This window comes from Falco rusticolus, chromosome 14, assembly GCF_015220075.1.
Source record: "Falco rusticolus isolate bFalRus1 chromosome 14, bFalRus1.pri, whole genome shotgun sequence".
NCBI lineage: Eukaryota > Metazoa > Chordata > Aves > Falconiformes > Falconidae > Falco > Falco rusticolus.
In genome coordinates, this window is record NC_051200.1 from 2,681,256 (window position 1) to 2,701,055 (window position 19,800).

The 19,800-nt window shown below is 43.5% G+C and overlaps 1 protein-coding gene across 1 annotated transcript in view; it reads right to left on the reverse strand.

Moving 5' to 3' along the window:
• Nucleotides 1–312: 312 nt before the first annotated feature.
• LOC119157147 (ligand of Numb protein X 2-like) overlaps nt 313–19,800 on the reverse strand; it is a 31,785-nt gene continuing 12,297 nt past the window's right edge. The window contains exons 2-10 of the mRNA XM_037407691.1: nt 18,710–19,171; nt 15,873–16,099; nt 14,247–14,443; nt 12,562–12,930; nt 10,064–10,246; nt 8,816–8,990; nt 8,396–8,606; nt 3,729–3,887; nt 313–2,584 (exon numbers count right to left, since the gene is read on the reverse strand). Coding sequence (XP_037263588.1) covers nt 2,449–2,584; nt 3,729–3,887; nt 8,396–8,606; nt 8,816–8,990; nt 10,064–10,246; nt 12,562–12,930; nt 14,247–14,443; nt 15,873–16,099; nt 18,710–19,110 — 2,058 coding nt within the window. The 5' untranslated portion in view covers nt 19,111–19,171 and the 3' untranslated portion in view covers nt 313–2,448. The remainder of the gene's footprint in view (nt 2,585–3,728; nt 3,888–8,395; nt 8,607–8,815; nt 8,991–10,063; nt 10,247–12,561; nt 12,931–14,246; nt 14,444–15,872; nt 16,100–18,709; nt 19,172–19,800) is intronic.

Here is a 19,800-nt window from a genome sequence, read left to right on the forward strand (position 1 = left end):
TTATTTAGTCCCTGGGTTAGCTTTTCAGCCCAGGCACTTCTGAGCCCCACAGGCACTAGTGGGCTGCGGCCAGCCTTGCAGATGGGGAAGGGTACGTCAGATGGACTTCTGTTCAGGTTTTTTCCCAGTCACAGCCATGGTATACGTCAGGGTAATCCAGCTCCTTTCCGAGAGAAGCAGAAGACCGTTATATTATTTCCTGCCTCCCAAGCTCAGTTTCTTGGAGAAGTGTCTGTTGTTGAAGCAACCTGTTCTGGGGGTGTCAGCTGATACACTGGAGAGAAGGGTTGAAAAAAAACCACCACCTATAACACATGTTTTTCAGCAATATTACAATAATTTATAAAGGCATCAAAACAAATTCAACTTCTATTAACAAGCTGATCTTGGAAACAGTACTTAAATTACGAGGACATCGGTAAAGTTTGAAGGCACCTTGAAAGGAGATGGAGTCAATTATGCTGCTTCCTGCAGTATCCTCCTCACTGAAACCGTCTGCCCACCCGCTGCATGGCTTTTTCCTGCTGCACTTTATACAAGTGGCATTTGGCACTACTCGGTAGGCATCGCCCTCTCTCTATCTACATAAATATTTACTGTTCCATACCAGGCACAGATTCTGCACATCAGTTCAAAAGAGACAAAAACAGCTTCAGATTTTTCTCTTCCTTTGTGTTGGACAGAGGTCAAGTGATGAGTTTTCCACAGGTGCTCTTCCGACTTTTGAATCATTTTGCTCTCTGCATTCAGTAGGAACAACGAGGGGAAAAAAGGCCCCAGAGCCCAGCACTGCTGCTGCTGTCAAAGTCCACAGCAGTATGTATCAGCCAAACAAAGGCCACCCCGGGCACCAGGGACGCTTTTGTGACAACTGGATCCTGAGCTGTTTCTGTGGAGCAGGCTCCGATAACAGCCCCTGCTATACACGGCCTTAATCGAGCAGCCAAAGGAAGTGAAGTCACGCTGTGTGTAAACAGCAAAGTCATCTAGCAAGGAACAATTCTGCTCTGCAGTAACTGCTAATTACAATGTAGCCAGCCCTAAGAAAAGCACTGCTTAAGACAACGATGGGCACTTACCTGCAGTCAGTTGACTGCAACAGGGAATTAAACGTTCATTCCAGGTAGCATTTTTACAGGGGAGAGAAGCTCCTTTGATTCTTAAGATCTGAGCTGGCCCCAGAAAAGGTGCAGCGGAACCAGCAAGAGAGGAAAGATCTCTCAATGCAACCTGGTTTGAGAAAGATCTGTTGTTTCTACTGCTGGTTAACCGCTTTCTGTAACAGGAGGGAATTGCTTTATGTAGAGGGTGCAGGTGGAAACAGCAAGATGCCACAGGTCAGACCAACCTGCCTTGGCTTCAGGTTTTTTTATTCTAAACTTTAACTACACAGCAGATTTGAACTGAAGCCAATGGGGCACGCTGTCCTTCAGGAGGGAGCTTGTTTCATACAGTTGGTACAATGCGGCTGAGGCAGCCAACCACCCTCTGAGCTTACTGAGGTTTCTTGTAATGGCCTGTTTACTTAATCATCTACTTTCTGTGGGAAAAGCTGGTCATTTCATCAAGTCATAAAACCAGGGAAGCTTATATCCTTTGTGCAGTAAGAGTGAACCTTGCCCTTGGAACTTTGTTAAAGTTGCACTTTTACAACATCGTATTTCAGTGAAATCACTCCTGCCGCTACCTTTGACTGGTTTCTTTAAGCCAGCCGAATCGCCCGCTCGTGACTAGTTGGCAGGATCCTCCATCAGGACTCACACCTGCCTGGCGACGGGACCTCCATACAGGTAAACACAGCTCCACTACACTAGCCACTAACCTCGCGGCTCTTCAGCTGCCTGCTAGGGGAGTTACCTTTGGGGTTTTGATGTATAAATACATTTATTACATTTCAGTAACCTATAAATAGCAAGACTGGGGGCTATAGGAACTGCTTAATTGGGTCCCCATCCTTACAGTTTTATTAGTGGCTTTTTAAAAGCATGTATAAAATAACTCGTGTCCAAGAATGGCAGGCAGAGATCAGCAGCAGAACTGTATTAAACTAACAGGGAAAACCAGACAGTCATATGTGGTTTAATCTGTTCAAAATATTAAATGGAAAGCAGAGCTCTGAAATTGAGGGAAGTGCCTCAAACACAATTTGTAGAGAAACACCACTGGGAAAAGAGCTTACTCTGCAACACCAGTCCTCGAGAGCTTTAATGAGCCCAGGAAGTTACAACAACTGTTCGGATCAACTGTTACTTTAAATCCAAGAATCAGATTTGTTGATAACCTCAGCACAGTGAAGAAATGTTTTCTGGAGGAAAGGAAGCTAGAAGTCTTCCATGGCAATACGCTATGTAGCAAGAGCTCAGCATTCCCTCGGTTTGTCTGTCACGTGCTCAGCTTTGTGTGGTGGCCCTCTGATACCTGAAACGGGCGTGGGCTTTGCTTGAGCTTTCACACGAGGCTTCCCGGCCAGGACACCACAGTCAGCGTGACTTTGTTCCTTTGCTCCTTCAGCATTGGGATTAGTTCCGAGTTGCTCATTCCGATCGCTGGCACTCCATTTACTGCCACTATTTCATCTCCACACCTAATCAGAAAGCAGGAAACATGCTTGTCAGGACTTAATCATCGTTAACACACACCCTAGGACCCCTAAGGTCTAGCCCACCCTGAGCCAAGATTGTCAACTCCTTGTTGAAGCAACTTTTTCCGTTCTGAGTCAGAGGGCAAGGGAAAGGGAGGACACTGCTGGTGCTTCGAGCGGTGGCAGTGAAGGTCACCAGCAGCGTGACCAGCTGGCCAGTCAGCAGAGGGAAAAGTTACAGGAAACAAATTTGCACTCATAAACATACTTGTCATCAAGGTCACTCCTACAGCTAGCAGCCACTAAGGTGAGTGCTCACGAGGCCAAAGCATGCTGTCACGTTGTAGTTCAACACATAAAGGTTTTAAAGTCCCGCTTGATCTGCCCACCTCTATGGCCCACCAAGCCATCTTCTGAGTGGTTGTCCTGTTCTGCTGTGAGGTGTGAAACCAGGCAGCTACCTTCCTCACATCCGATGGGGAAAGCACACTGCCGTCCTGGCACCCGCACAGGAACCCGGCTGGCCCCAGTCCTCCCACCCAGGCTCTGCCCCAGCTAGAGGCCTACACACCATTTTCAGGGGAGCAAAGCCCAGCTCCCGATGCCCAAACTATGCCCCCTACTAGGACAGCAGCCTTGCTGTACAGCTCTCTTGGTTCCCAGAGATAACACTGTAAGAGAGCTCTGTGGGATTATCCAGGCCCGCTGTTTACTCTCACTCCTCCACTCGCTGTGATTACCAACCAACAGGTCAGCAAAACTGGATTTAAGTTTCCTGCACAGGAGGGCTTTTGTTGCTTTCATTGACATACTTTTCCTAATCCTAATTTTATACTCTGGCACCTCCAAGATTCATCTCAAATATCCCCTTTCTGCTTTTATCTAATCACTCAATTAAAAGCTTTACAGCCTTTTAAAATGTAACTGTTAATTCCTTTTAGCTGCACCTTTATAGAGAAACCAAAACACTCATTAATACAGGACTTAGCTTGTTACAGCTTTGGTAACAGTGTTAACTGCACAAATGAGTGTGTAAGAAGTCATTAACTTAGCCCAGCTAGTTAAAAGGGTAAGAGACCGTCAGTCCCTTGTACTGATAGCATTTCTGATACAAACACCAGTGACCGGCAGGGTAGCTCACACGTACTTCAGTTTCCTGTCTCGGAAGGCTGGAGTCCCAGGCACGATGGTTTTGATGAAGAATGGCTGGTTTCCTTTGCTTTCCTCAAAGCCTCCAACAATGCTGAAGCCCCAGCTTTCCAGGTTACCTTTACTAAGGACAATATCTTGACAGCAGTGAAGATAGCTGTGGAGACAGGCACAGTCAAAACCAGAGGAAGCTTATGAGTACGTTTCAAGGAAAACTGCCTGACCAGAAATTTATGTTTTCTCTTGTGAAAAGCACAGCTGTGTAACAGCCTTGTATCTTCTTTTTAAGGATCTGAGGCAACCTCTTCGCAGGGCACATTACAGGGATAATTCTCAAAGGTGAAGGTACCAGTCCTTTAGAAATCTTCTCTTGGTATTGTCAGTGCTAGTTTAAGAGTTAACAGAAAATTACTGTTCTCTAAAGGAGTTTGTGACCCGAAAGATTCGTGAGTAACTTCATGAATTCTACTAATGAACATGCACAGTACCGGTGACAAAGCCAAATTAATCATCAACAGCAGCTACACCCATGCAATTAATGAGAATCGAGCTATTTTTATTCCATCTGTATACTACATGCTTGATACAATGAAGGCATTCAGCAGCTGCGTATCACTGATGGAAAGCAAACGCACGAGGTATGGCAGCCCTTCTTCTACTGACTACCAAATCAGAATATGGAAGGTTTTTCCTGCAGGACCTACACCCGGGATTGCTATGCACAGGCAAGATACTGGATTCCTCAGAGCGAGTTCACAGACCACTGGTTTTGAATGCTGGTCACTGAGGTATGTCTTCCAAGTCAGCCTGGGGTATGCTGCAGCGCGAGGGCTGCCGTGGAGAACGGGGCCTGTAAGTGCTAAGAGCACTTGCTCCTTGAGTTTGTAGCACAAAGGCATGCAAAGCCTTTGCGAGGCGTCTGAAAAGGTGTGGCAGGAGCACAGGCAAGCATCTCATGTACTCTGGCTCACAGTCAGGTTACATTCTGGCACAGAGGCACTGCCAGAGCTACACTGTGTGAAACTGCCGCCGATCATCACCCCACTGAGGTATTCCAGCAGCTAAACTTTTCCTAATAAATGTTTTTGCCGTAAGGGCTTCACTGGAGCAGTTTGCAGATGAGTTTCAGATTTCAAAAGCCTCAGTTAACTTCTTACTAGGAGAAAGATCCAATTATCTACTTTCAAACTGTAATTTACTTTACTTTTGTACAAGTTCTTCATACATAAATGTGGGCAGACCCAGCTCCAGCTTACTGATGCCTCCATGTTTTTTTTCTACTGATACCACACAAGTGTAAAAAACACACCATGAGAAAGGTATGTGACAACTAGCGTAAATAAACAGCACAGAAAGCAAGAGTGGTAAGCAGCACTATGTCAGCATAGAACATAAACAAAAGCATTAGACATTCTCCAAGAGTTTAAAAAGGCTAGAAATCAGTTTTCCATATGAAAAAGGGTTTTTAGGAAGAGAAACAGTAATTTACTGTAATGGAAAATGACTGTGAAAAAAGAATTTTAGATTTTACAGAAAGTAAAGGTGCAAGTTTTATTCTGACAAACACCCTGCTGAGTTTGCAGTTCTGCATCCCTTTCAGAGTTTGTGGAGCGTGCCGCTCCAGCGGGGCCATGGCAGGGAACACCTAACAGTTGCTGCAGAGAGAGCTCAGACGTCATGGAGACTTGAGTTCAGATACACCTCAAGGAAAAGGGCAGGAGGAAAACTGCTTTGCCACCCTCTGAGAATTATCTCTAAGCCACATAGTGCACGGTTACTGTTTTCAAGAGTCATAGCTTTACCAGAGAAAAGATAAAGTAATCTGTAATTTTGGTATTTCTAGTATCTTTAGGATTCAGCATGCAATGAATTAGGGGACACACCCCCTCCAAACCAGCATTGAGATGGTATTTCATACTATCAGTAGCTGGTCTTGGTTTAACATAATGCTATAAAGAAATCAAGTAAAGTTCCTGTTCTGTCTCCTATGACATAGACAGTGATGATGATAAACATTCAGTAGCAATGAGTAGTAGCATACAATTAACTTGGAACACTCACTTGCCACCAATTAATAACACAGCAAAGAACAGAGACGGAGTAAGTTTACAAGGACAGCAGAGCTACCCGCAGTTGTATTACAAACCAAAAAATGCAAGAAATATAGCAGCCACCTGGTTCAGTACAGCCAGTACTAGTTGCCTGAGGTTAGATGGAAAAATATTACACCACCATCCCCCTTAGGGAGGTGTTTGTATCTTCACTGGGAGTGTGCAGCACTGGCCGTGGTCACAAGTGGAAGATGCTCCAAGCTTACACACCAAGCGCTGCAGTGTGCAGGTAGCCTTAGGAGCACAGAGTGGTTTTCTCTTAGGAAGAATGTGACCAAGGTGCTCATGTTATTCCCTCTGTTACCCAGGGCCCCAAGAAAGACACAGGACCAGGGCTGTCACCTCTCCTAAAATGCTTCTGCAACAGTAGCCTGGCATATAACCCATGTTCTGCAGGGTGGGCTACAGGGGCTCCACATTTCAGAAAGAGCACATCACCAAGGGAGCAGTGATGACAGACAGTATTTGACATAAACAGAAAACCACAGATACAAGAATCACGGCCAGAATTAAACACTGTGGGCTCAAGTGTTGCAACGACTGAATACATTTCCCTAGCCTTGAGCTTTATGCTGAAAGCTTGGACTTGAAATTAAAGCTGGGCTTCAAACTAGAAAGGAATATTTGGGTTTCCTCTAAGGAGGAAAGGACGTTTCTGTTGGATAGAGTAGTAACTGGGAAAAAAAGCTGAACAAACCAAAATCGCACAAGCTATCAGCAATAATCTTTAAACTTCCACACCGTACTGCAAAATGTTTTAGCATACTGAGAGTACATCTGCTTTAGCAGGGCAGCCCAAAAGAAACCGACCTGGTGCTGAGGAGACAAGGTCTAGTTTTGGTACATTTCAGGGGATTTTCTGTAACCTATTGCTAGCGTGGTACACACAGGGTCTGTTCGTGCCAGAGCACAACAGACATTCCTCTGCAGCACTTCTGGTTGAGTCCCATCCAAACAGAACGCAGTTTGCGGGGGGCCAAAAACCCCTCAGCAATGTCAGCCAAAATACAGGAGAGGAGGACAACTGGGATCCTCGCTTCAAGTGCGCATTCCCAAGCCAAACGAAAATGCTAGCGCAGAGGCAACCTAAACAGGTGACAAACAAGGCTGCCACTTCAATTTACAGATTCTCAGATTCTCAAGCAATAATTAAGAATAACTTGATTGTGCCAGCCACAATGTCAAATAGAAATACCTTGCCTAGCCGCAAGGCAGATTCTTAGTGGCTTTAGGGAAATTGTTCATCCTACGGACAACCAGCTAGCTGGTACCAGGTCTTACTGTGAGCGGATGGGAAAACGAGTGAGGAAGCACAACAATTACAGCCATTTTTATTACTGGAAACAAGAAGGGAGATTTTGTCAGATCCTGAAATGAAATAACCTTGCTTTGTGCCTCCTAACCACCCTCACACCCACAGAAGAATGGCAGACAAATTCAAATGCCGGAATTCAGGCTGGAGCAAGAAAGACTGAAGGGTTTGCACTCAGGTTTGGGCTATCCAGGGGCAGCTCAGGGCTAGTTCATACTAGGCCTGCACAGAACAAACAGGCTGCTTCCCTGGGAGAGCAGAGGAAACCAGCAGGATGGTGCTGAATACAAGCCAAGTTAGTCACCCAAGACACAAAAGCTACCTTCCTTGGGCTGTTTTGTTTAGCATTTACAGGCTGCTAAGTAACACAAGGGTAACGTAACAGAGGCTTTGCTAGTATTTCTTCTTTTAGCTGCCTCAAGAAACAAGGCTGTAAATAATCTGGGCTTCCCACAGAAGGGTTTGGCTTTACTGTTCCACATGCATTTCCTACATGATCCTCCTCCAGTCAGCTGGAACTACAACAGGCTCGACCTTTCACAGCTGAATGTATTTTGATGAAACTGCAGAAATGAGCAAACCAGAGGTTCACCTCTCCAGGAAGGAGAAAGAAAACCCCGTTACCTGGAACTTACCGTGTTGCTTCTAAAATCTGTGCTAAGTCTATGGTCCAAAGCTCCACAGTGAGAAAACTCAACTATTCAGAATCATTTCTGCTTCATGCTAAAGATAATACAATTATGACAACCAAAAAGCCTTAGACTGAAAGAATGCCTGCCCACAGCTGAGGTGATCAGATTAGAAACAAAACAGCACAAGTATCTGTTGGTTTCTGTAATGCCACCCAGAAAGAGCCACAGAGCGATTTCATTAATGATATTTTAGCAGGGACTATATCTGTGTTGATTATATGTCAATTTAGTGCCTCAAATGCTAGAACCTATACTTCTGATTTTTTGTGTTAGTTCTCTTAGGAAAAAAAGGCTTTCAGGAACTTCTGATATACAGTTACTGTCCAACAGAAGCGGGGGGACGATGGGTCACACCATAAAAAGCAGTGGAAATTTCTTATGCATTCATTATACTGTGAGCTTGTTGACAAATAAGGCTTTCTGCTGCCTTAGTGCTAAATGAAAATACCAGTAATGCTTCTAAGTCAACCAACAAAGCAATTAATTTCTAGTATTTTAGTGAAAGTCAACTCTGTGATTGAACAAATCTCTGTACAGTCACCTAACATACCTAGGCAATCCAAGCCATGTGATCCAGAGGGGAGACCAACTGAATCCTTGCTCCTTGATGTCCAGAGGTGGCTCTGACGAGTTCAGTGAGAGGACTTCCAAGGCTTTCAGTACAACTGAGTGGGAAGCTGCATTAGATTTCAGTGCCGAGACAGCTTCATAGTAGTTCAAATGAGTCAAATCAATGCCATTTATGCTCAAAAGTACATCTCCTGTTGATTAAAGACAGGATTATTACAGACCTTTCGCTATGAAGCCCATTTCTGACTCAAGGTCTCATATGGAACCAAGCTTCCAGTCTCACTTTAGTGCCCAAGTCCAACTTTCACTGAATCACCAACATATACCCCGCCCCCCAAAAAAAAACACCAAAAAACCCAACCCAGTTCTTCAAGGATAAAGGGTCTGAGATCCTCCTTACCTCGCTTGATTCTCCCATCCCTGAAGAGGCATCCAATGGGCTGCACACTTGTTACATATATAGGGAGTTTGTTTTTGTTATCCCTTCCACCTCCAATCGTTATTCCTAAGGATTCCTTTGGTTCTTTTTTTATTGCAACTGTCTTTTCATGACTTACATATCCCTGAGGTAAATCCTACAAAGGAATCACAGTATAAAATGCATCTTCATTAATGCAATTAAATGAGAAGTCCAGATCTGGAAGAAAATGACAGAACATATTGTATCTTCAATCCAGAACATTTCAGCAGTGTTGCCAGATGGCGAAGTCAGCTTCTCACGTACTTGCTCTGGGTAGAAATACTACCCTGTATTTCCAACAACCACAACCAAGGCACTGCTCGGCTAATGATCCCACATTCTTTTGCTGTAGAGAGATGCTTACTCCGAGGAGAACAATTTTGCACTGAAGAACAAGCTACAAACGCATTCCAAAGCCATTCATATCAAGCAATCAACCTCTCTCTGACTACTACTAAATGTTTAGGTTGCAGTGAAAGCACATGTTATAGTGCGTGCTGTAGAAACAATACATCAATGATATTCAAGCATTTAAATCAAGGAACCACACTCCAGCCATTTCTGACAGCTACTTACTAAACTCCAGAGACATTTAAACACAGAGGTCTAAACAGTTGTAGCAAGTTTTCTCACTCAAACAGAAGTTCTAAACACAGAGCAAGTCTCTCTTGGTACAACAAGCTGGTGATTCTCCTCTTGTTCATACTGTTTCTTATAATATGCAAACAGATGGCAGATGAACACTGAAAGTCACAGGAGCATTACTGTGTAATTTGTGTAGTTTCTACTTCTGCCCCATAAAGCCCTCTAGCTCCAAACCAGAAGCATAACTTAGTGTCCTTGTGCAATACCCTGAACCTGTTGTGCTTGAAGGACGTCAAGAGGCAAGTCCCAAGAGTCTCATGGATGGTAAATTTCCCATTGCACTTTCCAGACAAGAAGGGATTAAACACTGGTTCTGCATAAACATTAGAGACATTTTGACATGTTTTTCCCCTAAAAACTGTGTTTCCCAGTAATGTTCCATTCTCCAGTGACAAAAGCCACAAACCTGCTGCTTTTCGATAGCCCAAGAAGAAATGGGGCTACTGATCCATCTTACATGATAAATTACCATCACAGAACAAACAGAATAAATCTGCTAGACCAAGAATAACGAGTACTTTTGCCATTAATTACAAAACTTACCTTCTGGTAGTTAGATTTTCGTCTATAGTGATTCTGTTCTAGTCGTCTTCGGTGGTGCACCGGGCTTCCTCCATTGCTACTGCTGCTGCTGCTATTATTTGATGTGCTGCCATCTTCTACTGGGTCTGACAGCTGTACACCTGGCTGCCTCAAGATCACAAAGTTCACTCTTGATTCAGTGGTCTTCCAGGAGAAACAAGAAGAGTGTAAATAAAACAGATAGAAAAATAAATTAGAAATTACAGAAGGCCCCTGCCATTTTCTTAGGGAGACAGAAGGGTTGGCATCGCTGTCTGCAAAGGGTCTGAAACAGGGCTACGCAATGCGATGGAATGGTTTTTTGTGAAGAGCCACAGAATCCCATGGTAAAAAGAAAAAAGGAATTAGCAAATGTCAAAAAGAACAGGAGCAGAGGCAGGCTTCACTCATGCCTCTCTCCTCCACAAATGCCAAACAAGAGAAAGTGGAAAGGGATGATTAATTCCTCCACTTCAGTAGAAAAAACTAAAATAGCATATTGTGTTGTGATACAACAGAACTAGAACACTGACTGGTCCACACAATGGATGACCATGATACCAAGCACTGGATGCTTTTTCTTTTATCATAAAGAAACTTGTTAAAGCTCTTCCCCTCCTAGCTTATGTACCACGTCTATTGTTCAACATCTCCCACCCATTTTTTTCCCAGAATACCTGAAGGCATGACCTTTTGTCTAAGACTGCTGCCAATTAAACACTTAACCAGCTGTATGTTTGGCCTTGGCAGAACTACAGGGAAAGTAGTCACTATTGTTACTGCTCTTCTAATTTGGTTTGTTCTTCCAGATAATTGGACAAAACCTTATTGTGAAGGACTCCACTGGGGTAAGGCGTATGTGCTTACTTGGGACATTTCCTGCAGTAGATGAGAGAAGTATAGTTGCCACTCTCACTTCTCAACATGGGATCCTGTTTCCCTGGTGCCACAGCACCCTGGCAGCAGTGAATTCCCTGTCCTCAGAAGAGGGACTGCATCAACTGTTTTGCAGTTAGTTTCTTTTCTTTTTTCTCTTTTCTCTCCTAGTACAGGAGAGTTTTGTTTTCTGAAACAGAAAGCCTCTTGCCTCCAAAGTCACTTCAGATAGAGCAATTTTTTTCCAGACATGTCAGCACCCATCCATGTCTTCAGAAAATACATTGTAAATATCACGTCCTAAGATGGGGATTTGCTCTTTACTTCAGCCAGGAGTACCAGACTACATACAGATATAGATATATATATATGCACAGCCACATGTACTGTAAGTGGTATTTAACAGGTAGAAGGACTCTTTTTCTGCAAATGGTTTGCAAGCAAAATTAAAATTACATTTAAGCAACAATTTTAATTAGTCCTCAGATGAGATAATGTTTGGAAGGCTCTCAGAGTTTTACACAAATGTCGCTTCAAAAGGAATTCAATACCAAACCTAATGAAGCCAGTTCTGAGACTTTGGTTACTGGTTGCAGTGGGATCAAGAAAGAGTTCCTCCTATGGGAGTTGTATTTGCATTTGTGGAATGCAAACAAGATTCTAAGAGGCCACAGAATGGAATCACATCTATAACATAAAAAAGGATCTTGCTACTGGAAATTTCGCTCTTTTCTCCCATGCTACTCTACTCCTCTGCTGATTACCAGGAAAAGAACTGGCTCTCCCCCACTGCTGACCTCAGATCCTTTCCAGGATATAAACAGTATGTGATGAGATTTATTGTGTCATGATCTTTAGATAAAAACAGAAACTGAAGGTCATTGCCTAGAGAGATAAAGAATTGAAACTGATCTACATGATATCTGCTGCACATGTAGTAATCCTTAACCAAAATTCCTTGCCCGCTCCTTTCACCAAAACATTTGGCATGCTGCAACAGGAGTGCATTCCTATTGCGCAGGAAAAGACCACCTCTCATCTACCCATTTAATGTTTTAAATATTTTTAGCCTGAGGTGCCTCATGTTGTTTTCTAGACTCCTTTCCCAAACACAGGTAAAATGGGGAGAGGGCTTCAAATCAGTCAAAAGGGTTCTGTTCTGTGCTGCCAGCCTATCACATCTCCCAACAAACACCACCAGTTTGACTGTCTGAAGCATGAGAGGCTGTTCTAATCTCTCCTTGCCTCTGTTACGTGCATCTACACAGTGCATACAAATATTCACTCTGCAAGAAAATCTCCACACACCACACCACAAAGGAGATCCAAGTGCCTTAACTGATCTAAAGTGCCATAAGCAACTGACTCGCTTTATATTTGTCAGAAAAGACCCACAGTGGGTTCCAACTCTTCATGTTTGTCTTCGTTTGGAAGCAGTGCTTCCCACACATCTGCAGGGAAGTCACTTTCCCAAAGAGGTATTTCAGGGAATGCAGTTTGCTCTAGCGCATTCTGTTAGTCCTTGGGTCAGAACAGGAGCCCTGCCATCAACACAGACAGCTGCGGAGTCATTAGCCATACAACCTCAACACATCATAAATTACCTGGATTATCTGCGCAGCAGCCTCAGGTGTTCCTTGCCTCAAATCCTGGCCATTTATTGACAGGACTCTGTCATTCCGACTCAGCTTTCCATTTTTGGCAGCCAAACCTCCCTCTAACAGATCTAGAATAAAAATCCCTGCCTCATCTGTCTTCCTGATCAGTTTGATTCCCAAAGGTTCAGATCGGTCTCTCTTTATCAAGGTAACGTGGATCACTTCCCTATTTGCAGCAGAAGTAGAATCCTGCTGCACAGTCTTATTGGAAAAACCCTTCTCCTGCAGGACCATGAGGTGAAGAACAGGACCTGGGTGGCGCAGGAAGGAGACAGCTTGACAGTGAGTCACACTGCTGATGTTGACGCCATTCACCTAGAGAGACAAACAAAACAGAGTCACTAATCAGAACCTACATAATTTAGGCACTGTCCACAATGCGGATCATCACAAACTTGGATACAGGATGTACAACTCCCTGTGCAATGCTGTGACTGAAGCAGCTGCTTCTGATGCATGTAAGAGAGCAGAGTTTCCTAAGGAATGCAGAAGAAAGCAGATTAAATCAGATCATAATTGACGGTGAATAGGTGAGGACAGGGAAAACGCAGGACAACTCACATAACTAACAAATCTGAAACTGCAAAATATTAAATCATTACATCCATCCCGTGGCAATGCAGAACTGCTTTCCCTTAACCTCCAGCATTCAATACACACTTGGAGAAGAAGACTCAGACTGAGACTACCCATCCTCACTTTTAAGTTGAAGAGTGGTCCATAGTCTACAAGCTCCTGGAATCATCAGTCTAATCATGCTTTTACCAGGATAACGGAGAAACTACTTTTCACTTTGTCTGCTGTCACTTAAGACTCTGAGCAGTCTTTTTTTGGATGTTAATAGGGCTAGTAAGTGTGGGGCCTGTCCTATTTACAGCCCAGCCAAGACTGAGATATGTACAATTCAACTGGATAAAACAGAAGTTACTCTATTGGTCTAAGAAACCAACGTGGGGATTGTATCAGCTGCTTGTGCACGTGGGGCTGCCAGTCCTTACTGAAGTCCACGGTCCAACGGATAATTAGGTCTCTATGGCTTGTCAAATGATTGGGAAGCTATAGCCGGGAGGTGCTAACAGTTCTCGCTGCATGTAGGCTTTACTGCTGCATACAAGCTTGTCGCCTTGAGTATCCCACTGCTATCCAGTATGCTTAACCTGGAAACTACATCTGGCTGTGGGTCAGCACAGCATGAGGTTGGTACTCTTTCTTACTCACATTACATATCTGATGCTTACTTCAAGTCGTAAGGTCTTAAACTTTGGACCTGCCCATTGAGAACATGCAGCTTAAGCAACACAGCAGAGCAAGCAATTATAAGACTTCCTAACTAGAGCAGAGTCCTTTGGAGAGAAATGGTGCTACTGGGTGAAATTTATCAGATTGAAATCTTTTTACTTTGCCCAAAATGGTCTAAATTTCAAAAAGCTACCAAATATACGAAGTAACGATGAGTATGACTGGAAGGAACCTCAAAAGTCTGCTTCTCAGACCCAGCAGACACACAATGTCTGATCAGTGCTTTAAAACCCCCAGCTGTAGAGATTTCAGTTTTTCTAGGCAACTCTCCCCCCCCAGCCCTCACCTCAAGTCAAGAGAAGCAATGGGACTACCAGTGGGGTTTTACGTACCTCGAGAATATGGTCCCCAGGTGCTATTCTTCCATCTGCAGCAACAACAGAATCCCGCAAGACTTCCTGAACAACAATGTTTCCTAGTGGGGTGTCTTTACCTCCAACTATCCTCATCCCCAGCTCTTCCTCCGGGTCTTCTCGGTGAATTTCAATTGTGGTTGTTTCAGCCACAAGACTAGTTCTCTGGGGGAGGTCTGATTGTGGAAATTGAAGAGGAAAAACAACATATTAATATAATTTTCCTTTACATAGCACCACAAGATTTGTAATGCTGGCAGGTTGTGTTCAAAGTAGCATCTGGAGGGAAAGCAGCTATCAGGAGAGGAAAGAATAGGTCAGATTTAAAGCTTTTAAAGTCTCTGTTTCTTTATAGTTTCTTCAGAACGTTTCCCATCTTCTCCTAGCTTATAGCAGATTTAAACTCTTGCATTATTATGTCTGGAGTTTTATTAAAGGGCACTCGGTATGTTTCACTTACCTTTTAGAGATTTCTTTTTCTACTGTGACAGCTGGCCTACTAGAAGCACACACATAACAAATGCCAATTTCCACAATGCTCATTAGAGAAGGGGACTACTGAGCTGTAATTACTGGTCTGCCACTGGGGTGACTTTACCACAGGCAGCTCACTGCAACTTCCCTCCTCTAATTTCCTTTCCTCCTTTTTTCCCATCCCCCCTGTAAACAGGAGTAATGTTTACCTATTTCACAGCATCCTGAAGACTAAGCAACGCTTCTCAGACACTTTGAAGATGAAAGTTCTTAGCAAGTCATATTAAATCTACCAGCACTGCAACATTTAGGCAGGCCAACACTAATGAAGCCAAGCACACTGCATGTTAGGGTGAAAGGCAACTGTCACACAAGAGATGCAAAACCAGCCCCAACTGTACTTCAGGAAAAAGTCAGCAGAGAAGTAAACTGACCCGTGTATTAACTCTGGCACAGGAGCAGCAGTTGCCAGCTCCAGCACCTGCACACTGGAAACTGAGACTCACTTTGAAACAAGGCACAGAGATTTCCATGCCACTGCCTTCTAACAGGGGTTGAGACAAGCAGTCCTCTGCTGAAGTGGAGATGGCTACTTTTATCTGCAAGGCTTTCATAACTGACTATTAATCCAAAAACTAAGTTATGCTATAAAAACACACTTGCAGCACATCATTAGGGAGGTACTGACCACTCCAGGAAACTGACTGCATATTTAACTTTAACTTCTTAACAAGATTAAGAAGAAGCTGGAACATTTCCTAATTACTAATTATTTGGCTTCTGCAAGTGCTTTACATGCTCCATGTTCACATTGACAGGGACTGCTTTTGTTTCTGCAAAGAATACTGCAGATATTCACTGCAGTCTAACAGATTCTCTGAATTGTCTGTACAGACAATTTTGCGTTTGTGAGCAGACCCTGCCACACCTGATGCACATTAACGCATCTCGCTTCTGCTCAAGGACAAGCTGAGGAAAGAGATTGCTCTGATGGCTGCTAATGGCTGAATAGGGTTGAGGATATCTAAGAATGTTGGGGACACTTTAAAAATGGAACTGTCCAAGATAATTACCTCATTTTTATATTATAAAAAGTAATTACATAATTACATTTCTGTATCAAACTCTCACCTTCTTCAGTCTCCTCAAAAGCTGGATTAACCAGTCCAGGCTCTGCAGTCCCTAGTGATACCACGGCAGCTGCAGAGCTTTCTGCCACAAGTGACGATCCTCCACTTGGTACCTCTGGATCCTTGGGCGTGTTTGTCTCCACCTTGGTAGAGAGATCTTCCTTTCCTTTGGAAATGGAATTCTTTTTCTGCTGTAGTTCAGATTTGTATTTCTTGAAACCAGGACACCTAGAGAGAGATTGTCAGTCACTGTAAGTGGCTTGTCTCTGCCTGCGCAGTTAACTCAGCACATGCAAGCTCTGACTGACAAAAGTATGTGAAGAAGCATATTCAAGATGTTACCAGCTGCAAAGCTCGTATCACAGATGCTAAAATTTATTCTCATTTGACCTTCAGTTTCTACTAGTATCAACTTAAGAATGGGCTTGTTACTTTATTACTTTCAAAATTATTAAGCAAATTATTTTAAAAAGGAGAATGTAATAGGAATGGGAGTCTCCCTTGCTAAATATTTACTTGGCAAACACTCAATGAAGAAAACAATACCTCTTGAAATATAAGCAAATACTTAGCTCTGACCTTTTAGGGATGACTATGAACTTATCTTTATGCAAAGCAAGCGTCTCAAGTTTCAAACTCAGCCTTGAATTAGGCTTTGTTTTTAACAAACGAGTAACAGCAAGAGCAGCAAGCCAGGCTTGAGCTTTTTTGTTGTTTTTGTTGCTAAATGAGACCTGATCCTCAGACAGCACTCCACACAGGTGAGGGCTCTACCAAGTCAGGAGCAATATGGAGGTTATAATCCCAGTGACTGCTCCTCACAGGAAGGTTCAGGAAGTAATCCTGTATTCAACAAAATGCGCTCTGTATGCAGCTACACCACAGCCAGCCTATCTCAGCAAAAACGAGTGAGGAAAACCAAGCTCTTTTACCCAGAGCACTTATAAAAAAGGTGGCAGGTGAGAAGGGTCATGCATGCAAAAGCATCACTTGCAGAGACATAAGTAGTATTGGGTGTTTACCAGAGTCACTTTTCAAATTAAACTCAACTATTTACATTCTGGCTGAACAAGTCTCATCGCAGTATTACTTCCTGTGTATTACTCCTAGTCAGTAAGATGACCCTGAAACTTAAAGACAGAAGCTGACTGATCCACCAATGCACATGTCCCTCTTAAGATGTCAAGAAACAAATTCATTTTGCAGAGGGCAGAGAAGTCCTCCAAGAAAACAAGTTTCTAGATGCTTCTTATTTCCTTAAGTCTCCTGCTCTCAGTTAATCTCAGTTAAAACTAAAAAACAGGAACACTCAAATCCCAGTGTAAATTTTTTCTTTTTATTTTCCATTTTTCTGTCTAACTGTGCTCAGAGCCGAGGTAAAATAGCCTCAATTTTTAGAACACACCTTCTCCAAGAAAGATACAAAGAACTATGAAATATATAAGAGAACGATACCATTTCCAGAATGCCTCTAACATAAACATTCAAGGGTGCCTCCCTCTGTTGTGTTTAACTCCTGTGCCAGAGGGATTAGCAAGTGACATAAGTTTACTGATACCAGAGTAGATTTGTCACAGAGCAGAGAGGAAGGCCCAGCCCTGCTATGGGCCATGGCCCCAGCTACACACCAGCCCCACAGCTGTGCAGCCCTCTCCCTGCAGTCTAAGCGTTCAACCCTGCCTGGGAACAAGCAAGCAGTACAAAGAACTAGATGAAGAAAAACAAGATTATAAACTTTCACAGTTTAAGGGGCACACAAGCATCTTCCATCGCTTCCCCCGTCTCTAAAACAAGCTCTCAGCTCATGAGTACCAAAGACACGCAAGAACTGCATGGATACACCCCTGGCTGGAACTGCAAAGGTATCCTAAATGGAACCGTTCCCTGCACGCTGGCTGACCTATTTTTAAAACATGTCATTGCCATAAAAAGCTACAACATGGCTGAAGGGAAACAAGTCTGTTGCATTTCTCATTGCCCACTGACAAAATACACACTGCCAACGAAGGTCTACTTCTGCCTGCAGTAGGACTTGTACTTAGCTCCCTTTCCTGCAATCATTAACTAGGTAGGAACAAGTGTTTTTCAAGCGCCATGGCAAGAGCTCTTTGTCACCTGCATTTCTTTTGAAGCTACAATATTCTGCCTGCCAACAACACAACCAGCAGTGGAGGCACCAAAACAAATCTCTGCTGACAAGTGCAAGGGAAAAAAAAAAGTCTCCCTTCCTCTGCACAAGGGGGAAAAAAAGGAAAAAAAATAGTATTTTTCAATTGCTTCTCCTTCTCAGCAGGAGAATGAGAGAAGATAATGGAATTATAAGTAGGTGATTCAGCAACTGCATAATGTGCAGCTTGGAGGGACTTACATTATTTGGATCAAAGACTTAGGTATTGCTCATCTTAATTGGACCAATTAAACTGGCAACCCTGCACAATCCCTTGCTTCCAGAGTGTTGACTTTGTGCCCGTCTGTTTTCGCTGCACAAGTGAAACAAGAATAAGCATGTTTGTAATAATTTTCAGAGTCAGGTGCCCCAGATCACAGCACACAAATTTATATACATTCAATAGGTTTTGTGTCTGTGGACAACTTGCATGCAAGCAGGCAAGCACCTCACCCTTCGCCTCTGTGGCACATGTGAGCTGGCTTCCCTAACACACACACAATTAAACTGTCTTCACCCACCCACCTTGCTGGCCTCACCCTCTGTCATTTCTGGTGTCCCATCTTGCCCCAGTTTAAGAACTGTTCTCAGAATGGATCTTTCTGGTCAGAAGCACAACAGACAGATGTCATTATACAAGCAGCAATAATAGCATGTAAAAGGAAATGCACCTGTTCTGCAGATGAGCTTCTAGTTCACAGCGCTGCATTGTCTGCTGACACTCTGCCTTGAAAGGACAGAAGACAATCAGCTTATCCAACAGGTTTCGAACTAGAAGGCTGGACTTGTGGCACTGCTGGAAAGAGAGCTTTTTCCGATCCATGGGACAAAAGTTATACTCCTGCATGAAGTTTTCAAGGCACTTGAAACAGTATGTATGTCCACAGGGAGTGTCCATAGGTTGGAGCAGAGGCTGAAGGCAGATATGGCAGATGAGTTCATCGTCCACTTCATCCTGGAAGTTGTAGAGATGATTGTCCAACAAGAGGTGGAACTGACCACACTCACAGCAGAGTTCACTGACTTGGGACACATGTTCCTCTCCTACGGGATCAGCCATGATAGCCAGCATCAGGCACTTTCAGCCCAGTGCAAGGGAACTTGTCACGTAGTCACTGTCTGGCTGAGAACCTCTAACGAAAGGGAGAAAAAGAGATTTTCAGCCAAATGTCCACTCTAGATATAGCCAATTAAAAATTAAATTGTATTCCTGCCTTAAGTCCTCCCCCACAAATCTTCACCCCCACCTACCCCGCCCTTAGGGCTCTTCCTTCCAGAGAAACCCTGTGAATGATCAACCCGGGGATCAGAGAATGCAAGGACCTCATTCAGCAAAACCTTTTAAGCACATGGATGTACTGAAGCTTACATTACTTTACACACAGCAGTGACACAGACTGAATAAAACCCTGCCAAATATATGAACTAGAAAAGCTTAGACAAAAGCTGTGTGTTCTTGAGGGAGAATAATCCAGAGAGGGAAGGGAAGGAAAAGAAAAGATAACCACGACAGTGATTTTTAAACTGACAATTTTTCTCTCTGGCTTTCCAGGTTATACCGAATACTTGAATGATACGTATGGTGAAACATCAGTTTGGGGACTTCTGGTTGTTTGGATTTTTAGTTTGTTTTGAGGAGGGATGAGGAAAAAGAAGAGGAAGAAATTTCAAAAGAAACTTAAGTCTAAACCACATTTCCTTCCTTTTAAGCCCAATCCCTTCAAAAAAGTTTGTTTTAACGAACAATGCCTTGCTCCCCACT